Genomic DNA, 21,373 nt, shown 5'->3' with positions numbered 1-21,373 from the left:
GCAGGAAACCCGTGTAACACAGCCTGTAGCTGATCCTCAACACTGTTTCAACCTCTCCACCTCCTCCAACAGAGGTTCAGACTCACCACAGACCAGCCTCTTTCCTTGCAACAGAATATTTGTTATTTCTCTAACCAGGAGCTTTACTTTGAGCTGAATTGCCAATGCAGATTTCCAACAGTGGTGTCCCACAGAGTTGATAGGGTCTGTGCAGTCATTTACACTTTGCTTCACCATCTTTCAGGTGGGTCAGGGGGCAATTTCAGTAAAGCTCCCTGGGCACTCCAGTCCTCCTGGGAACTTCACAGCCAGCTCAGCGCGGGCACAAACCCCCAGGAGCCCAGCCCGGCTCCTGCTTAGGCACTGCAGCCCCTTCTGGGAAGTCTGGCTTGTTATTGCATTTCAAAGCCTTTTCTGAACAGAACGCTTGGGGAATCTTTGCAATGCGATCATGTCCAGCTGCTGAATCCAAAGCTAAGGCGCCTTTCGGAGGCTGGTGTTCGTTGTGGGGTGTCCCAGGGGGCTGAGGCAGTACCGTGGCCTCCCACAGAAGCCTCATTTGTGATTCTTACTGAAGGTGCTCAAATGAAGTGCAATCACAGCATCGTGAGGCGTTTGTGTGTGTTTGCTTGTACCCAAAGGGTGTTTTTGCAGGGTTAATCCCACACTTTGGTCAGGATTTCATCAACAACTGTGCTGCTCAGTGCTGGCTGCAGGATGTGACTCTGAGCACAGTGAAAGGGAATCCCGGTGGAACAGACCCGATGTCATCCCCTGCTCCTGCTGTTTGCGCTCCCCCTGCCCACGGGGGTCCCCGGGATTTGCCCTTCAGCGGGCGGGCCCCTCAAACACCCCGAACCCCCAAACCACCGAAGCTGCTGTCACTGCCCGGTGACCGCTCGGGGCTGCGCCAGGGCCGGGGCTGCCCAGCGACCACACCGGACAGCCGGGCCGAACGGGGCCGGGCAGAACCGAGCAGTGCGGAACGGGGCCGGGCGGTGCCGAGCTGGGCCGGGCGGTGCCGAGCACAGCCAAGCTGGGCAGAGACGAACGGAGCCAAGCGGTGCCGAGCCGGGCCGGACAGAACCGAACAGGGCCCGACGGTGCCGAGCGGTGCCGGGCAGAGCCAAACTGGGCCCGGCGGTGCCGAGCAGAAGCGAACAGGGCCCGACGGTGCCGAGCGGTGCCGGGCAGAGCCAAACTGGGCCCGGCGGTGCCGAGCAGAAGCGAACAGGGCCCGACGGTGCCGAGCGGTGCCGGGCAGAGCCAAACTGAGCCCGGCGGTGCCGAGCAGAAGCGAACAGGGCCCGACGGTGCCGAGCGGTGCCGGGCAGAGCCGAGCCGGGCCGGGCAGAGCCGAACGGGACCGAACGGTGCCGAAGCTCCGCTCCCGCCGTGGCGCGCGGGATCCCGACGCCGCTCCGCGACGTTCCCGCCCCCAAATCAGCGTCCCCGCCCGCAGCTCTCGCGAGAGTAGCCGCGCTCCCGGCATGCACCTGGCGGGCCGGGCGGGGGGGCGCTGTGAGGGAAGATGAAGGCGGCGGCCATGTTGGGAGCCGCGGGGCGCGGGCCGTGCTGAGCGCTCCGCCGAGGGCTGCGCCGAGGGTTCTGCTGTGTGGGGAGCGGCGGCTCGGGGCGACGGGAGGACAGCGCCTACTACGACTCAGGGGCGGGGTTGCTTGGCTACTTGTGCCTAGCTTAAGGAGTCCTCGGCAGCGGCGAAGGGGTGTCCCTGACCGAGAAGCAGCGCCATGAGCGGGGGGACGCCCTACATCGGGAGCAAGATCAGCCTCATCTCCAAGGCTGAGATCCGCTATGAGGGGATCCTGTACACCATCGACACCGAGAACTCCACGGTGGCGCTGGCCAAGGGTAAGGACGCGGGCGGCCGGAGGAGCGGGCCCGGCGGCGCTCGGGGAGGGGCGGGACGGGAGCGCGGCCGCGGGACGGGAGCGAGGCCGCGGCACCGGGATCGGCCCAGGAACCGGAGCCGCGGCTCTGGCCGGGCGCTGGGGAGCCCCGGGGAGCGGCCTCGGCCTGCGGGGCCTGGCGGAGCTCGGGCAGAGCCCGCCTCGTCCCGCGGGGGAGGTGGAACGAGAGAGGGTCTGGCGTGAAGCGGCGGCGCTGCGAGGCCCCGCTCCGGGAAGGGACCCTCGCCGAGAGGAGCCGGCAGCGCCTCCGTGCCGGGGTGCTCGGAGCTGCTCCCTGTGGTGTGCGAGTATGGAACCCGTGCGGTGAAAGCGGTCCGCAGCTAGTGCCTGAAAGGGAGTAGGAGGGGGAGGCTGGAAGGAGGTTTTCTTTGCCTCGCTAAGAATTCCAGACCTACAGAGTATAGGGCTGTGTATGACTGGGCTGCTCTGCATGTTAGGACGGCAGATAGCTCGGGTCTGAGGGGGCTCCTCATTGCTGGATTACCGATAAAAGCTGAACGTAAGCTGGTAATTTTCGAGGTGTATGGCACACTGTAGTTCGAAATGGTAGGAGAATGTTGTCGGCCACAAGATAATATATATATATATATACATACACATTTATATATCGGGAAAGAGAAGAGATCTTTGTGAGCGTATAAGAAAGTTAGGTTTACTGAGAAGAGAGCTGGGGCCAAAGAAGAGAATTTTTGAAACTGGGCGTCCTAAGGACTTCAGTGTTTCTCATGCATTCATTCTCAAGGTAAAACATTAAGTCAGAACTTTTAATAACCTCTTTATAATCGATTCTGCAACACTCAGGTTTTTTTCTCCTTTACACTTCTTGCATCTGTGAAGTCTTGCTAAGTAATCTAAATTCGTATGTAAAAGCAGAGAGTCGGTGCAGCCATTAGGGAAGAGGAAAACTTCGTGCTTGTAAATGAAGTCTTTGGGGCAGAGCGGATTGCAGAGCTCGGTTCCTGGCGGTAGGAAAGGCTTGGCGCCGGTCCGCTCCGTTCTGCACAGCCTCCCTGGTGCTGGTGCACGCCGCGAGTGCGATCGCTCTCGCTGCCCTTTGTGGGAACTCTGCTTTGTGCGCTGGGTCACTTTAAGGCCTTCCCTCCTCGCCAGCAACACCTCCCCCCGTGATTGTTTCAGAAATAGGTTCCTCTGTTTTGTAAACTCTGATACGTGGGCTTTGAAACACCTCACGGTGAGTTTGGTCCCAGCCTTGCACATTTCGCTTTTGGGGCAGAGTTGGCTTTCACTGTGCGATTTTTGTTCGTTTCTAAAGTTGCCTTTAGGTTAAACTGCCTGGCTGGAGTTGCATTATCTACTTTGAAAGGACAGCTGGTTTTGGTTTATACAAGGAAAAGCTGGATATTGTGATTAAAAATAAATGTTCAGAAATTCCAGTTGCATGCTGTGATTGTTAAGGTTCCTGCAAAAGCACATAGAAAAAGAATCCTATCCTTGAGGACCTTGTGATAGTCTTGTCCAAAATTAGACTGATTTAGTGCTGACCAAGGCAATTTTGCATGACTTCTCCAGAGTGGTTAAGTCATGTTGTGGTGTATCTGCCAAAGTGTACATATTTGATAGATCAAACTACAGTTACAAGTCTGATCTACTCTCTTCTCATTGCTCTCATCAGAAATGTAAATCTAAACCACTGAATTTACTTTAATAGAACTTGGCTGAGTTAGCTGAAGAATGTGTGTTTTGTAATAGTGTTATGATTCAGAAGAGAATAAACCAGTATTTCTAGGCCACCTGGAACCAAAAATCCTGAGATTAATGTGGAGCTGCTGACACCCATGTTAGACTGGAGCATTCTGTGTGCTCGTGGGCAGAGTGCTGCACTCCAGAGTGTTCAGTTTCTGCAGGCTCAGGCCCTGGATGTGTGTGACAGTGTCCATGGAAGGTGGCAGGAGTGCTGCATTACTGGCCAGCTCTGTTTGGGAAAGAAGCAGAACTTTATGTTGATCAGCTCATAGTTACCTCTTCTTCTTGTGCTGAGTCCAGAAGTCAGACTAGAACCCTTTACTGTGAATCATGACTACAAATGTAATCAGTTTTTTTGCCAGAGAGAGAGAAAAAAAAAAAAATCCCAAAAGATTTGATGCTTTCAGTTGCTGAGCTGTGTAGTGTGTGTGACATGAGTGTTCCCTGAACTGCATGCAGGGCACCTTAGCATTGTTCATGCTCTAACTGAGGACACTGAAACCTAAAGTGCAGAGGTAGAGGTGCAGTCTGGTCCTGAATAACTACAGCTTTGCCCAGCTGTAGGATTTGTGTGGGCTGAACCAGTCAGAGATTAATCTCACAAAGTTGTGTTCATGGAATGCCCTCATTTGTCTTAAACAGTCGAGGCTTTCAGACACAGATGAGTGTTTGGGGTTGCCAGCACAGGCTCTGGTCCTTTCCTTACTGGGGGCAATCTGCTCCAGTTCTCTAATCAGCATTGTGTTCACACCGTGGTGATCTTTCCACTGAGCTAAACTTGTGGCCTCTGTCTCACAGAGAGGGATAGGAGCTGTTCAATATTGAGCATTTTGAACCTGAGCTGGAGTCTGGGAAGGTGAATGTGCATCCTCTCACAGAGTGTGTAAGTGTGTAGTTGTTTAAATAGCAGGGGAACCCCATCCAGGGTGGATCCCAAACACTGCAAGCTGTGCACACATTTGAGGTTCTTTAATGTTATTGGTGCATATGTTCTCTTTGGATCAGCAGCTTTTCAGAGACAGTGTCTGCAGCCAAAACCCACTCACTCCTATTGGCAAGCTGCAAGTTAAAATAACTGGAAATGTCCTAGTTCATGGTTCTAGTTAACACTTAGTTTTAAAAAAAATTGTTATTAGTTTTTAGAACATCATTAAGCCCAAGCAGTTTAAGAGGAGTTTGCAAGCTATGGTTGGTTTTCTTGATGGAATGATTGCTGCCCTACCTGGGGCATTTACAGAATAATCTTAAATGTTGTGGCACTAAAAGGGAGATGTGATTTTTCATATAAGTTATACACAATGGTTTTCTATTTCAAGGCACTGATTTAGAGAGAGTTATTTTTAATGTTGTGTAAGAACAACCATATTGTCAGAAAAAGCTTTGTTCCTTCAACAACAGGGAATACTTAGCTATGAAACAATTATATAAACAATTATATATATAAGCAATTATACTTATGTATATTATATATATAAACAATTATCTATTGTCTCTCTCTGCTATAATGCATCAGTTCTCACTTAGCAGTTATTGGACCATTGAGAGTTGCAGCTGGGACCATGGTAATTGATAGATACTAATGAGACAGCTTTTGGTAGTTTTAAGAAGTAGTTAAACTTCTGGCATTTTCAATCATCCATGGTATAATGACACATCCAAAGGAAAACTTCCCTTCCAGACTTCTGCAGAGCATTATTTGCAGGTGAAAAACTCAGAAATGCAGACAGAGGAAAGTTGAAATCCTGAGCTTGGGCTCATTCAGGGGTGGGAGCAGCAAAGGGAAGGGTTACATTTCTATCAGTTTTTTAGGAATGTATTTTTTAGTCAGTTAAGTAACATGCTCCTTGCACGTCTCCAAGGTTAGGGCCCGTGTGCCAAACCAAACTTGGGCACAGTGTGTCACAGCAGAGGAATTCCTCTTGTCAAAGCCTGCTCCGTCTCCCTGCGAGTAGGGAATGCAGGCTGAGGTCATTGTCTGGGGAAGGAGCTGCTGTGCTGTGCTGTGCTGTGCTGTGCAGGCATCACAGCGTGGCTGCAGTGCAGGGCTTGCGACGGGTGCAGAGGTGGCACCTGAAGTGACTCGTGCACTTGTGGTGGTGTCCTGTCAGTGCTGCACTGCTCCTGGTGCCTCGGGAGCAGGGACAGCTGCTGTGTGTGTCTGCGCACACGCGTGTGTGTGTCTGCGCGTGTGTGTGTCTGCGCGCGTGTGTGTCTGCGTGCGTGTGTCTGCGCGTGCGCGTGTGTCTGCGCGTGCGTGTGTGTCTGCGCGTGTGTGTGTGTCTGCGCGTGTGTGTGTGTCTGCGCGCGTGTGTGTCTGCGCGCGTGTGTGTCTGCGCGCGTGTGTGTCTGCGCGCGTGTGTGTCTGCGCGCGTGTGTGTCTGCGCGCGTGTGTGTCTGCGCGCGTGTGTGTCTGCGCGCGTGTGTGTCTGCGCGCGTGTGTGTCTGCGCGCGTGTGTGTCTGCGCGCGTGTGTGTCTGCGCGCGTGTGTGTCTGCGCGCGTGTGTGTCTGCGCGCGTGTGTGTCTGCGCGCGTGTGTGTCTGCGCGCGTGTGTGTCTGCGCGCGTGTGTGTCTGCGCGCGTGTGTGTCTGCGCGCGTGTGTGTCTGCGCGCGTGTGTGTCTGCGCGCGTGTCTGCGCGTGTGTGTGTCTGCGCGCGCGTGTGTGTCTGCGCGTGTGTGTCTGCGCGCGTGTCTGCGCGCGTGTGTGTCTGCGCATTTCTGTGCATGCACGTTTCTGTGCATGTCTGTCTGTGTGTCTGTGTATGTGTCTGTGCGTGTGTGTGTCTGTTTCTGTGTCTGTGTGTGTCTGTGCGTGCATGTCTGTGCGTGTGTGCGCGTTTCTGTGCGTGTGTCTGTGTGTGTGTGTCTGTGTATGTTTCTGTGTCTGTGCGTGTCTGTGTGTGTCTGTGCGTGCATGTCTGTGTGTGTGTGTCTGTGCGTGCGTGTCTGTGTATGTTTCTGTGTCTGTGTATGTTTGTGCGTCTGTGTGTGTGTCTCTGTGTGTCTGTGTCTGCTCCTGGGGAGAGGAGAGCTGCGTCAAGCAGCTGTAAGTTAGAATTAAGAAGGAAATGTTTCACAGAAAGAGTGGTCAGATACTGGAATCATTTACCCAGTGAGGTGGTGGAGTCATCATCCCTTGAAGAGTTCAAAAAAAGACTGGATGTGGCGCTTGCTGCCATGATCTAGTTGAACAGTTAGAACATCGGCTGGACTTGATGATCGTATAGGTCTCTTCCAGCCTTGAACTTCTGTGATTCTGTGAGAGGCAGTGTGTGCACAGCCTGAGCTGCTGCAGGGTTCACCTTGTGGGCAGCAGAGTCAGTGCCTTCACTTCTCATTGACATTCTGCCTGGATTCCCTGGGTTAATCAACAAGTAACAGATCTGTTACCTGGGGAAGTTGCAGTGTTGCCATTGAATGCTACAGTAGTATAATATGGTAATATACATTGAAATATCATATACTAGTAATATCACAGTGAAAATTTGTGCAAAAATGTGCTCACTTGGGCACAAGTCTATAGATTAATCGACTGCAGAGAGTTAGTTATTTAGCTACTGACTTGTGTATATTTACACTGACAAAAAATAAGTTTGCTTTTAACGTGTACTGCTTGTCCTTTTGTTTGCAAGTGATTAAGCCAGTTTAGCTCTTTCAAAAATAACATAAAAAACCAATCCTGAAATAGACAAGGTGAAATTAATTAGATTTACTGCAGTTGTAAGATTGGCTTCCACAAGACAATCTTTTTGTGCTTATTTTAATCTCCTCTCCTTCTTTAGTATTTTGCTATAGATGAACTGCACCTTGTTCTGGAGGAAGGAGATTGTCCAGCTCTGACTCTTGGGGAATTTCCTCAGACTGAGCTCTAAGCCTGCTGCTGCCCCAATACCTTGTGCTTTTGATACTCTGAGTATGAGAAGACGTGGTAAAAGCTATTTCTTTCTAAAATTCTGCTATTCTGGCCATTCTAATATTAGACTTCTTACTTTCGTGAGCTCAGATTGTGTTAAATCCTAATCTGAGTGAGGAAAATACAAACTGTAAAGGTAGGTGTGCCTTTGCCATACACAAAAAGTAACTTTAAACTCCTTAATGCTACTCTGAAGGACCTGACTGGGGTGGACTCGTTAGGTAACCCTTCCTAGATCACCACACACAGTTCTGGCTCCTGCTTGAAAAGGAAGTTGGACTTGGAGGGGTTATTTTGGTTGCTTGTGGTGAGAGAGGAGTCTGAGCTGCAAATCAGGGGAGTTTGCTTACCCCTCTCCAGCAGAGCAAATTTTCATTGGATGAAATTGTGTTTCTATTTTGCAGAAGGCTGTGATAAAACCAGTTTGATTTGGGGCAGGGGAGAAGTAAAGGAGGAGTCAAAACTTTTAGTAGCAAGTCTTGACGTGTTTTATTGATAAACCATTGGCAACTCTATCAGTGTCTTGAGTTAGCTGCATAGACAGTGGAATCTCTTAAAGATGAATTCTCAATTTTGGCACTGAAAGGCTTCCTTTTGATGTTATGGTAATTCATGGTGTGGAGAAAGATTGTTTTTTAACATAACTGAAATCCCTTTACTTCTTTCAGCACATCAGTAGATGAAAGTCTGGTGGTTCCCTTTTTTAATTGGTTTAGAATGGAGAAAGGTAATTGCTGGGGGTTAGAACTGTTCCTGTATGTGTGATGATGGGACATGGTTATTAATATTAAAATACTTACCTGTGTAGTGTAGCTCTGACTTAACAGAAATACTTTCAAAACTTATTTCTTCCACAGTTGATCAGATTTTTATTTCCATGTAAAGGCAAGATGCAACCCCCCAACTTACTACCCTTTCTCTGTGATGTTTCTGTAGAGTAGTTTCTTTGCTTTAGCTAGAAAATAAAATCCTTTGGTAATTAACTGATCATACTCTGGCTATTTTTGTGCACTTTTATAGAGAAAATGGCTGCTAGAGAAACATTTCAATGTGAAGCAGTACAAAATCAACTTTGGTTTTACTTACCAAGGCAGCAGGTCAAATGATGGAATGAAAGTCCAAGATAATTTATAAGTTGGCCAGAAAGTGAGGGTAGATCCATGGTCAAGCCAGTGAAATAGAAAAGCCTGGTGAATAAAAAGCAATGAAATGAATTGACCCAGGAATGCACGTGACCCACTGATAATGTTATTAAGCTACTGTGCATTATTTTGAGTTAATTTCTGTGAATTCTTAAGCTCCAGACATTTTTTCTGTGGAGGAAAAGAAGACAGATTCCTTTCCTAGCAAGGACTGACATGAGCTGAACAGTGTGTGCCTTTTTACATTGCTCACACTTGGTAGCACCATTCAGAGCAGACTTTCAGATGCACAGAAACAGAAAAGATAATGAAAGCCAGCTCACTAGATGATACATGAGCAAAGTAATTGTAACTACTTAATGATATTTTTCTTTGTAGTGTGGGCATGATCTCTTTACCCCTGAATTATGCTTCTGAAAAAGATTTAATACCTGATGTTAAGCTCTGTTTATGCAGTATCACAAGAAGCAACAGTGATGGAAGATGGCTGGTGCAGCCTGAGAAATGACTCAGTATCACTTTATACATCTCTACAGGAGACTCTGCTTTTCTTGACTAATGATTCTCTGGCTGCAAATAAGTGCCTAATGATGTCTCCAAAATGTTGATGCATCTGAAAATGGAGGGAAATCTAATTCTGGTAAATTAAAGCAAAATACAGATTTTTTTTCTCAGCATAACCCGTACCTTGCAAAGCAAACAAACACTTTCTAAAAGGCTGGAGCAGAAACAGTCCTGAGGGATTATTAAGCTGCTACAAGTTATTGTGATTGTGATTGAATGTGACTGTCATGATTTTGGGGGTTTGGTTTTTTGCCCTCTCTGGTTTCAATCCATTGTTTAGTTTTTGCTTACACAGCTAGGCCATGGAGACAATTCTCTTCTTCAGTTATTTGTTTGTTTATTTGATGCTCACCCAGGGTTGGCAGTCTGAGGGTGGGGAAAATTTTCTGAGAGGGCAGTGACAGCAAAGTGATGGCACCCATGTGCAGTGCTAGTGATTGTACATAGTGCAAAAGGAAGAGCTTCATTGCTGCATGGCTGTGCAGTCAGAAAGCTGCTGGAATTCATACAAGGAATTTCATGTCTTGCTATGGTGCACACTAGGAAGATAGTTCTGCCTCAGTGAGTTTGCTTAATTTGGCAGAGATCATATGACATCATATGAACCTTACACCAGCAAGAAGAATGCTTTTTGCTTAGGGAAAAATTGTACATACATACCACAGAATTCTTGTTGTTTTATTAAATTTTGAATCTCTTGAGGAATTCACATTTGATAATTCTTAATATTCCAGATTTTAGTAGTATTAGCATAGTTTTCCTGTTTGGCAAATGCAGAATATGAAGTATGTAAACTCATTTATTTCTTGATTCATAGGATTGACTTAGCAGCCAAAATTACCCTCACAAAACATTTGAAATATTCAACATGTAATTAATGCCATAAGTGATGTCTCAGTCTTTTGGCTTGGGTTTTAACTCAGATTTTTTAGCTTAAATGACTTGTTTGTCTGAGGAGAGTTGATAAAGAATATGATGCCTATTCAATAAAGGTTTTTTCTCAATGAAATTTTATCCTTTTCATTTAAAGCAGTTTGTCTTTGCAGTATATTCAAAACCCTTTTGTTGAACGTGGGACATTTCATTGTTTGTCTCCCTTCCCGCCGCTGCAGTTCGCTCCTTTGGCACGGAGGACAGACCGACGGACAGACCCATCCCCCCTCGCGATGAGGTCTTCGAGTACATCATATTCCGTGGCAGTGACATCAAGGACCTGACAGTGTGTGAGCCCCCCAAACCTCAGTGCTCCTTGCCACAGGACCCTGCCATTGTCCAGGTGAGTCCCAGCACGGCTGGAAATGCTGAAGTGCTCTCTAGCTGAGTGTTCAAAAGTTAAAGTGTTCATCACATTCACAAGCCAATGTAAAGAACTCTGGAAGGATTTTCCCCTTTCACAGTCCTTAACTGTGAAAATGAAGCTTGAAATCTAACTCTAGGACAGTGCACTACATACCAAAGCTGCTGTCTTTTCAAAAGCAACTAATGACGTTTTTGATGCCTTTTTTGGAAGGAACTTGGCTTAGGACACATAGTTCTTGGGAAGATCAGACTTGGTATAAATCAAATGGAGTAGATGATTAAATATCTGCAGATAATTAGTGACTTTTGTTTGCTTGTTAGTTTTATTTTTGTTTTAACGTTTAACACTTTTTGCTAACTATGACTTTCAAGTGTTTCATCTAGCTATGTTTTTAAACAGGCTTCATACTATAAGGCAGTGATTTGAATAGTGAATACTTGGTTTCTGAGGGGAAAGCAGCTTACAGCTTGAAGCCTTCAGATTTGATTAGTCTGTCATTTTGCAGTAAACAGATAAATGATAAATGAAAACTATGATAAATAGTTTTCTCAGAAATTTGTTGGCTTTTTGATTGTGCTTAAGGAGTATCTTAGAATTCATCCCTGAGAGCAAGAGGAAATCTCTTGCTTCAAATGGAGGTTGATAATCCCATGTAATACACATCTTCTACTTTATCTATTCTGTAGATAAAATTCTCGAACTTCCTTGTGATGTGCCCTTGCATTTCTCCACGGACTTTTATTGAATTTGGTGCAAGTCGCTCTGTCAGTGTAGTCAAGAGTGGTGAAGCTGCATTACTGTCAACCCCAATAACAGTGATAACCCCAGCCTCCTCCAGTATGCTTGGGTGTCTTATTGTACCTGTGGGGTTTGGAACTTCAAGGGAAAAGACAGGACACTTCCTAAATTTGCCAACAAAGTTTATATGTGTCTGTTGGACAAGACAGTGTCTGAGGTTATAGGGAAAGGATTGCAAAATTTTGTCTTGCTGTTTCCACAGGTCTGTAAGCTGTACATACTTGTGGAAATGTTTATTTTAGAGTTTCTACATGTCTTGCCTCACACAACTATTTCCTAATTTTGGTGTAAATATGACTTTTTGCTAGTGTGTTGTGTGCTTTGTCTCCAGTCTTCACTAGGATCTTCGAGCACATCCTCATTCCAGTCTGTGGGTTCCTACGGCCCCTTTGGCAGGATGCCTGCGTACAGCCAGTTCAGCCCCAGCCCGCTGGTGGGGCAGCAGTTCGGCGCCGTGGGAGTCGGTACGTTCACTGTGGTCACCCGCTGCTTTCCTGGGAGGGAGCCTCTGTGTGCTCAGACAGCGACCACTGCCTGGAATGTCAGCAGAATTTCATCAGTACCTTATCCTAAGGCAGATCCAGTCTTCTATCTCTGTTAGTTCTGCAGTTTAGCTCGAAAGTAGAGAGTTCTTAGTAGTCTGCATCTTAAAATAATTATGATTGAGAACTAAACACCTATCTCAGAGGGACCAGTATTCCTTATATTTCACAAGTGGTAGAGAAGCCCCACAGCTGTTGGGTTGACCAGGTGCTGTGTGCCTTAACTAAGGATTTGGATTATTCAGCAACCACGTGCCAGTGCAATCCTTCAGCTGTTTGTGAAATAGATGCTGGAAGGATTTGTGAGCTGCATGGGCTAGTTGCTCCTTTAGACTGCACATTCTCTCTGAGACTCACCAACCAACTTTCCTTCCTCCCTGAGAGTTTATTTCACAGTTTAGTTTTTCTCATAGGAAGTTAAAGTCTCATAACTGTTCTGGCAGCAGTGCTACTCCTGAAAACGTTAGCCGTGCAAAAGAATGGCTGTAGAATTGGCCATAATTTGATATCAACAATATGTGACAGTCATATTTTTGTTGAAAGGATCTTAAGTGGAAATATATACCAATAACATGTATGGCTCCATAAGGTGACTGTGTTTTGTTAATACTTCTGATGGTGAAATTAGAAGTGCTCTTTTGTTTTTCATTTTAGATGGAAAAATCAAGATATTAGTCTTACCAGCCTATGTGCATACATCTGTTAGATTAAACTAAAAATGTATGGGAAGGGCAGATTTACATGTACTCTAGAATAACTGCCTAATAAAGCTTCACTAATCATTTAGTGCTAGTTTAAAAAAAGTCTAAACCAGATTTTACAAGTATATTATTTCTTTCAAAGCAGGAGGTTCTTTAACATCTTTTGGAACAGACTCTTCAGGCAGTGCTAGCATGTCCCAAAGCACTGCAGTTGGTTCTGCGTTTACAACAGATGCAAGATCACTAAAAACACAGATGTCTCAAGGTAAAATCTTTTTTAGTGACTTCAGTATTTCTTTGATGAGCTGTGTCCATGTGATTTTGGTGGTTGCCAGAAACACCAACCAAACAGTGAATTCTCTCATGAAAACACTTGGTATTAAACCCAGGAGACACTGAGAGGTTTTGTGTTTGCTCTTTGAATGTGTTTTCTCTACATCTTGGAGTGCTGCAGGCAGTAACACGTTCATTGTTACCCTTAAGGCACCTGTACTGAGAAGTAGGGCTTAATTAAGTGAAATGGTGTTAGCAAACAGATACATGTGGAAATTCAGTATTTAGTTTTGTTAATAACATGGCAGAACTGCAGATACTTCATACTGAGTGAAATGGGAAGTCCTTCAGCTTAAAATTTTAAAATCTTTATTCCTAACTGTAGTTCTGTTCATGCATAGTTACATAGATGATATTAACAGCAGACTTGATTTCCTGTAGAGGTGGGGACATGACTTTTAAATCAGCTTAATATTAACAGAAGCTGTATAGATAGTTTATGTAATATTGGAAAAAATGAGATTCCAGATGATATTTGAATGGCAAAGAAAAAAGAAACTAAACATTAAACACCTTCACCTTCATGCAGACATTGCTCCTTAAAAACCCAAACCCCATTATTTCCTGCTCTTCCACTCTTCCTTGCTATCAAAGTGTGTGCCAAGATGTATTTCTAATGCTGTTTTTAAATTATGCAGTCATGTTAAAAGGCAAAACACTTAGAGCAGTTTTTTTCCCTAAATTCCAGCTGAGGTTTGTATACCCATTAGGAGTGTTTCTAGGACTAGTTGAGTGGGTTGCCAAGAATAGATTCTACTTTGTTGGAATAATGCAAGGGGCAAAGGTATGCTGAGCATTTCTCTGTTGAAACACAAGTTTGGTTTTCTGCAGTTAAAAGCCTGCTCTGGGTGAACATACATTCTGCCCCAACATTTCCTGTGGTTTTCTCTGAGTGTTTGCTTTTAGGAATATTTTTTGCCTTTGTCAATTGCAAATGTGGTATGGTTGGATTTATTGTTTTGTTCATGGGTTTGGCTTATTTTTTGTTTTCCTTTTGTTAGTTTTGTAATGAGATACAGCCTTGTTCTTTCACTTACTGGGACTTGAGTCTTATTCTAATTTGTTAGTAGATTTAGCTGTTTGATGTTGTAAGCTTGTCTGGCTGGATCAGTGGCTCCATGCTGAGGGTGCTCCTGCCTGTGTGAGCAGGGCTGTGTGGGGCAGCTCCCTCCCTGCACTGAGCCCAGCCCGTGGCACTGTCCTGGTGTGCCAGGGATCCTGCAGCAGTGCCTGAGCTGCATCACAGCTGCCCTGGGAGCAGCCCCTTCCCATTGGCATCCCAGGGGGGCAGGAGGAGCATTTTTACCTCCAGTCAATGCCCAAGCTTGATTCCACAGCTAAATGTACATCATGAATGGGTTGGTAGGGATTGGGTGTCTTACCCATTATTTCATCATAGACTGAGGGAAGGGGTATCCCTAAACATCCTTTATTCTGAATAATTGGATCCCATGGTGCAGAATATTTTTTTTTTTTTTTGTACACAGCTGCCTTAACTGCTAAGGCAGATAAACCTGTCAGTCTGGATTGGCTGAGACCAGTAACTCCAGTAACTCACCTCTGTAGATGAGAATTAACCCTGTGGGGTTTGGTTTGGTTTTTTCCCCCCCAGGTCGTTCAAGCCCTCAGATGGACCATTTGAGAAGGAGCCCCACCATGGAACAAGCTGTACAAACAGCTTCAGCCCACCTGCCCACTCCAGCACCAGTTGGGAGGAGGAGTCCTGTACAAACCAGACCTTTGGTGTCTGCAAGCCAAAAATCCCTAGAGAGCCAAGAGCACAGACGAGGTAGCTTTGGATGGTTTTCATACAGCTTCATTCCTTCCATCCACATACAAAGTGCCCTTTTAAAGGGTAGTACAGAGGAATTTTCCTGCTGGTAGGCTGCCCAGCAGAGACCTGCATTAGATACATATTTCTTTTTAAATTTAAGCATATATTCTAAATTACTTTTTTTTCTTTTATGATTTAAACATGTGATTTACATTTGTAGGTTTGGATTTTTTTTAAAATCTCAACTATATACAAAAGTATGATCAAAAATATCTAATTGGATAAACAAATCATGTTTTTATTTCCAACTTTAGCTGAAGCACACAAGGTTTCAAGATCAGAAAATGAACTCAGAAATGAAAACAAACGACAAATTGGTAAATCATATTTTGAGAAATAGCTATCATTGCTTTCAGACCAATACATTTTTTAAAATTTGCTGAAATACATAAATTCTTTCACATTTTGCTTTGAGAGGGTAACAACTTTGCATTGTGCCAGAAGAATGCAAGCAAATGAAGTCAACATTAAAGAGAAAAATATTTTCTTGTTTTATACTAAGCAATCAATTTAAATAAAAATATGAATCAAGTATATGTTTACATCGCAGATTTATAAACATAATAGCATGAAATAAAGGCCTTTGTAGAAATATACTTGACTGAAAAGCCACTAATATTTTAACTTGTCCTCCAAAAGCTTTTAATGACTTCTAGAGAGTCTTTAACACACAAATTTAGTATTGTTAAGCTTTCTGTGCCACTTTCATCATTACTGTGAGTGAATTTACAAATGACAAGCTGCTCTGATGGGACTTTAAACAACAGGCATTCTCTTCCTGCACTTCTGAAGTCCCAGCCTGTTACCCCAGGAATTAGAAATCAAACCAAACCACAAAACACCCTCCACCATCCTCAGAGAAAAGCCAATCCACAAAGCAAAACCAAAGAGAATTTCCCTGTTTTCAGTTCCAGGTGCGCCTGCAGTACGGAGAGGCCGCGGAGGTCACAGAGGGGGCCGAGGAAGATTTGGTATCAGGAGGGATGGTCCAATGAAGTTTGAGAAGGACTTTGACTTTGAAAGTGCAAATGCACAATTCAATAAGGAGGAGATTGATAGAGAGTTTCATAATAAACTTAAATTAAAAGGTAAAACAATTTTTGCTTTAGATTTGAGCATGGAAAAACTGTGTCTTGCTGATTTGATCCTACCTTGGAGAACAACACTTCAAAAGGCATATAGTATTAAGTCTTGCTTGCAGTCATTAAAAATAAATTTAAAAACCGATTAATAAGTAAACTGAGGTCATATGTTAATTAAATCCTTGGGTCACTGTTTGAGTTTTTAACAAATTTTAACTAGCACATATCATCTGTGAAGTTCTAACAAGTCTGTGTTAAAAATGCAGTTTACTTAACCAGAAGTCCCAATAATGTTTATTACTTTAAAATTCTGGAAAGGATGCAATAAAAGAAAATCCATGTTTTAGGTTTCAATTATTAGACCAAAATTATAATGTCAATTATAGACCAAAAGCAAAGGAGTTTAAATCAGAACTTCATTGTTGTATGTAGGAGAGTTTGTTTGAAAGTTTCTAGCATTTCCTTGCTTTTATCCTTTTCCAGAGGAACACAGGAGTAGTTAAAAACCATGCTGCCAGCACTCATTTTCTAGCAGGCTTCTGTTTTGATTACCTCATTCTCTTGTGACCAGCCACCTGTTTGTTACACTGCTGCTGCTATTTTTGGACAAAATTGTTGCAGGTTAATACAGTGAGTTCCCTGTTTCAGTGAATGATTGGCTAAAGGCTGGGAAACAAGAGGTGGGAATAAATGGTCAGATTTCAATGTAGAGTGAAAACTCGAATTGAGTCCCATAAGATCTGTCCTGTGGTGCTCACCTGTTTTTCTGGATCATTTCTCAGTCAGTTGATTGTTTGCTGTTGATACTGTTTTTTCAGAATAATAAAGAGAAAGGGAATGTTAACCATAAATAGCTATAGAAATGTTTGGAGTGTGGTGGTTCTTGTGTGTGATGTGGAAAGGTTGAGCTGGTTGTCTGTAGTTTATGCACAGCACTGTGAGGTTTAAGCTGTAGACATTCCTAAATGAGATTTGAAGATAGCAATAGCTGTTGATGTTGAACCATCAGCTTTGTTTTCAGTACTGGTTAAAACAGTGAGTTGAACTTGAGGCATTATTAGGAAATAAATACATCACAAAGTCAGAATGCTGGCCCTGCTTCTCAGAGGAGATGGCAGCAAAACCAGAAGGCAAAGGAGAAGGACAACAAGGATGAACAAAACCATGGGATGGCTTTTAGGAGGAGTCTCTGAATGAGGCTCTTAAGGCCAGGAAGGAGGTAGCTGAAGAGGGGAGAAAATAGATGGGTGTCAAATCTGTTCTGCTGCAGGGTTTTTTGGTAACTAAACCCACAGGAAGCATAGAAACCTCCAGACAGCAATACATCCTAATTTACATGTCAAGTTATTTGATTTCCACATTAAATTATTTTTATAGCATATAATATAGTTCTTCTCTGACTGGGAGTAACTTAACAGTTATTTTAGGCTGGTTTTTTTAGGCTTCTGTTTAATTTTATTTTCCAGAAGATAAACTTGAGAAACCAGAGAAGCCTGTAAATGGAGAAGACAAAGGTGACTCAGGTGTTGATACCCAAAATAGCGAAGGGAATGCTGATGAGGAAGATCCACTTGGACCCAATTGCTACTATGACAAAACCAAATCCTTCTTTGATAACATTTCCTGTGATGACAATAGGTAAGGCCTGCAAGGAGAAGCTTGTTAGTCTGCTTAATGCATGTTTATGTCATAAGATATTGCAGTGAGTAGCACTGACAGTCAACTCTGAGTCAAAGGTGATTAGAGCTTATTTCCACATGCAGCTGGCAAAAATAAAATGGGAATAAGAAGTGCTAAATTTCTTTCTGGGCAAGTGCAATATGGTCATGGGAAGGTATTTTAAGGTGTTTTAGAGCCAGGCTTTAAGAACTTAATGCACAGGCTGCAGAATCTCCTTTCCAGATTAACTAAGATGTGGAGGGTTTGTTTGTTTTGCTTTGCTGCTAAATTAACACTTTAGTTAAATCAATTACGACCCTGCTTTGGTAATGGTTCCTAAGCAGATTACATAACTGTCTCGGCCAGTAGTGTTGTTGAAATGGACAGATAGCATTTCAGGAGAATTAAAGCTTATCTTTTGCTGGTGCCTTTTTATTACACACGAAGATGTGGATTGCTGACCTCTTTTGACTTGCAGGAGGGGGAGTTGTTGGTTGTACTCACAGCCAGATAAAATAACATCTGTAACTGCAAACTGTTTCTTGCTTTAAATTATACTGGGTGCAGGGATACAGAGTGTGCTTTTCAGTATGGCAAACTCTTAGAGCATTATTAATGACTCTGTGCCATATTCCTTCTCAATGAGCCCAGTGAACTGTGGCAGACACCTGGCTTCTTGAGGAAGGGATGCTGTGCAGATTTACCGTGTGATTCCTGTATCGTTTGCACCCTCTCGGAGGGCGCTGTCCCTCCCTTCCCAAGAGTTTCAAGCCATCCCCGTTGGTTCTGTGCTGCAGGGAGCGGCGACCCACCTGGGCCGAGGAGCGGCGGCTGAACGCCGAGACCTTCGGCATCCCCCTGCGCCCCAACCGCGGCCGCGGCGGCTACAGGGGCAGGGGCGTCATCGGCTTCCGAGGGGGCCGGGGCCGGGCCGGCGGCAGGGGCGCCTTCCCCGCCCCCCGCGGCTTCCGCGGCGGATTCCGAGGGGGCCGCGGCGGCCGCGAGTTCGCCGACTTCGAATATAGGGTAAATAAAGTGCTTTGTTGTTCCTCTGAGCCGGCCCGCTGCTCTGGGAAAGGAGCACTCACTGTCTCCTGATTCTAGGTTTGATGGTGAACTAGAACTTCTTGCTAGAACTGGAACTACTTTGCAGGGCTCTGAGCTACCTTTTAGAAAGTCCATTAATGCTGAAATTTTAGTTACATGGCATCATTTTACTATCAATAGCCAAAAGTAAAGTTTGCTTTTCATCACATCTCTGAGTAGCTATTTGATAGCTGCTATCGGGGAGGAGGAGAAAATGAAGGGGAAAAAAAGTTCTACAGATGGAATGCAAGTGTTAGAGATGTAAATTGCAAGCATTTTTGTAAAATATTGTAAAAATATAAAGGATGAGAGGGAATAGTTTAACTCGCTTCCATTGTGCAACAAACTTTTGAATTCTTTGTGAATGAGTTGGCACAAATCTTATAGGCTGGTGTACTGGTTAGAATCAGACAGCTATCCAGATTGATTCAGATAAACTGGGCTTTTAGAGTTTTGACTGGGACAGAGCACCAAGTTAGTTAGAGTTTTGCAAACAAGAATATCTGATTTTTTAATAGAAATTTTAATTTTTTAATGAAAAAACTGGAGGGTTATGGCACAGCACATTTCTTTGTGAGACATCCCTCACCTGTTAGTTGATTCGTTTTCAACAGTTAGTCTTATGACTTAAAGAAACTTTGGGTAGCTGAATGTGAATGGAAATGAGGGATTGAAGATCAGCAATTTGAATTTCTGAACGAGAGTTTTGCTGCTTTCCAGTTGAGTAGGAGGTGGTGCAAGGGCTGAGGATTTGTGCTGTGCTTTGTGTTTGGAGTGGTGAGCTGCTCTGCTCAGTGCCAGGCTGAGGGGGTTTCACCAGGTGCCACCCTGATCTCCTCTGAGGTCTCCTTTCTGCTGCAGGACATGGGGAACAGCCAGCACAGCACAGCTGCTCCCAGGGCTGTTGCCCAGATGAGTTTGTAGGGTTTGTTTTCCAAAATGAATTTTCACACTCTGCTTTTGTTCCCTCTAGAAAGACAACAAAGTTGCCGCGTAGTCTACAAGAAAGCTGCAAACCAGGTGAACGTCTAGATCTTCTTGAATCAGAGAATTAGTTTTGATCTCTGCAAAGAATGAAGTTTATTTGCTGTATACTTGTCACCAGCACTGGGATTTAACTATTTAATTTCAAAGGGGTGTAATGCAGTTACTTTTGAGAAATGGCCATCTTTGAAAACAAGTAAGCATTAAATATATTTGAGACAGAAGGATAAGTAATTTCTTATGTATAGTTAATTATAAGCAGTACTTCGATGGAGTTTTAAGTATTTTTTCATCACTGAAAGGATTTTTCTTATTACTAAACTGTATTTGATAATTGCTTCACGTTGTAAGGACAATGGTATGCAGAAGGCCGTCGATACTGTGAGTGTTTTGACCCACCGAAGGTTGTTTTTTGGAAATCCTGTAAAATCCCTTTTGAGGTAGTTGTTCTTGTATCAACTAGGGTGCTGGACAGTAGAAAACTTGCTTTGTCAGTCAGATATGTACACACAGTAAATACTGTTTCTTAGGCAAAGGAAAGTTTTTATATAGTTGTAAAATTCCATTATATCCCATTGCCAAAGAAACATTACAAACTTTGTATAGCTGTATAAAAAGCAACTAATTTTTTAAAGAATAAACATTTTTAAGTCGGTAAACATACTGTTATTGCAGAAAGTTGATATGCTGAAGAACACTGAATTAGTTGGGTTTCTTTTTCTTTAGCAGCTTTTCAAGCTTAAATGTTTGATTTTATATTTGGACTATAATGAAGTTTTGAAAATGTTCTTCCATTACACAAAACTGGATACACGCTTCACTGCTCTTGCAAGAATTTGATTTTGTAGTTTCTGGTATATCACAGGATTTGACCAAGTTTAGGAGATATTTTCAAAAAAAAAAGGAGAAAAGGAATTTTCATATGTCAAGATTTGCAATTAATTTTACTTAGTGAGAAATATTAACTTTTTTTAATAATGGACCAGGCACACGAGTTGGTGATTCTCCTGGAATGCCTGGGGTAAAAGTCTGTCTCCATTTGTCAATTCTTGAAACGTTAACTTTGTTGTAATACCTGTAGACATGAGCAATTTAAAGAATTCTTAGTGTTTGAAGTTGTTTGCATTTTGATAGACCGTAGCTTGGAGACATTGAGACTCTGGTTCTAAGACCACGAAGTCACAAATGACAGTACGGACTTTTTGCCAATTCTGGATAACTAGTTGCAACTTTCTGATATGCTGAAATAGAAACCTGGTCATTTGTGTCTGTGTATGTATATGAAGGCCACAGGAATAAAGGGATCCAAAGATTACATCACTTTGATCTAATTTGCTGATTTTTTTTTTTTTTACTTCAGAATGTTCAGTGGTGATAAAGACGTGAAAAACTGCACTGTTGAAAAATTGGAATATTTAAAAGTGGTTGATAGAATCTTAATTTTATAACTTTTGTATAGCACTACAAGGAAGTATTTTGTAATTGGTTTCCTTATTAAGGTCAAGTATTTGACAGCCGTAGAAGTTAGATAATATTGTTTAGTAATGTTTTTGCATGTTTAACAACTGCCTTTTGGGATCCACAAGTCATGATTCTGAACACCTGTTGAGATTTTTGACCGTAGAGGCAAGTGCTGTCCTGTTGCAATAACTCTTTACTGTCTGAGGTGTTCCAGCTGTAAATACCCGGGCCGGGAGCCGCGGCCGGGGGTACACAAACCCTGCGTAGGCCCGGCCCGCCCGGCCAGGCTTTCTGTTTTTTATTTTAAACCAGAATAAACTGTTCAGTACAAGCGGCACGGC

General features: G+C 44.0%; 1 protein-coding gene across 3 annotated transcripts; it reads left to right on the top strand.

The window, feature by feature from the left end:
- Positions 1-1,568: 1,568 nt before the first annotated feature.
- Positions 1,569-21,369, top strand: LSM14A (LSM14A mRNA processing body assembly factor). 3 transcript variants are annotated; one of them, XM_063167638.1, is made up of 10 exons: positions 1,569-1,872; positions 10,365-10,528; positions 11,682-11,814; positions 12,739-12,858; positions 14,539-14,715; positions 15,015-15,077; positions 15,669-15,848; positions 17,309-17,480; positions 18,299-18,527; positions 19,561-21,369. In XM_063167638.1, the coding sequence occupies exons 1-10, from the start codon at positions 1,752-1,754 to the stop codon at positions 19,582-19,584; spliced, it is 1,383 nt and encodes a 460-aa protein (XP_063023708.1). In that variant the 5' UTR covers positions 1,569-1,751; the 3' UTR covers positions 19,585-21,369. The 3 variants fall into 3 exon arrangements, with proteins under 3 accessions (XP_063023708.1, XP_063023707.1, XP_063023709.1); XM_063167637.1 differs by having other exon boundaries at positions 12,736-12,858; XM_063167639.1 differs by lacking the exon at positions 15,015-15,077 and having other exon boundaries at positions 1,572-1,872; positions 12,736-12,858.
- Positions 21,370-21,373: the final 4 nt, after the last annotated feature.

Source organism: Melospiza melodia, chromosome 13 (assembly GCF_035770615.1).
Source record: "Melospiza melodia melodia isolate bMelMel2 chromosome 13, bMelMel2.pri, whole genome shotgun sequence".
Classification (NCBI taxonomy): Eukaryota; Metazoa; Chordata; class Aves; order Passeriformes; family Passerellidae; genus Melospiza; species Melospiza melodia.
The sequence above is the reverse complement of the archived record's forward strand: the minus strand, read 5'-3'. Positions and strand labels throughout refer to the sequence as shown.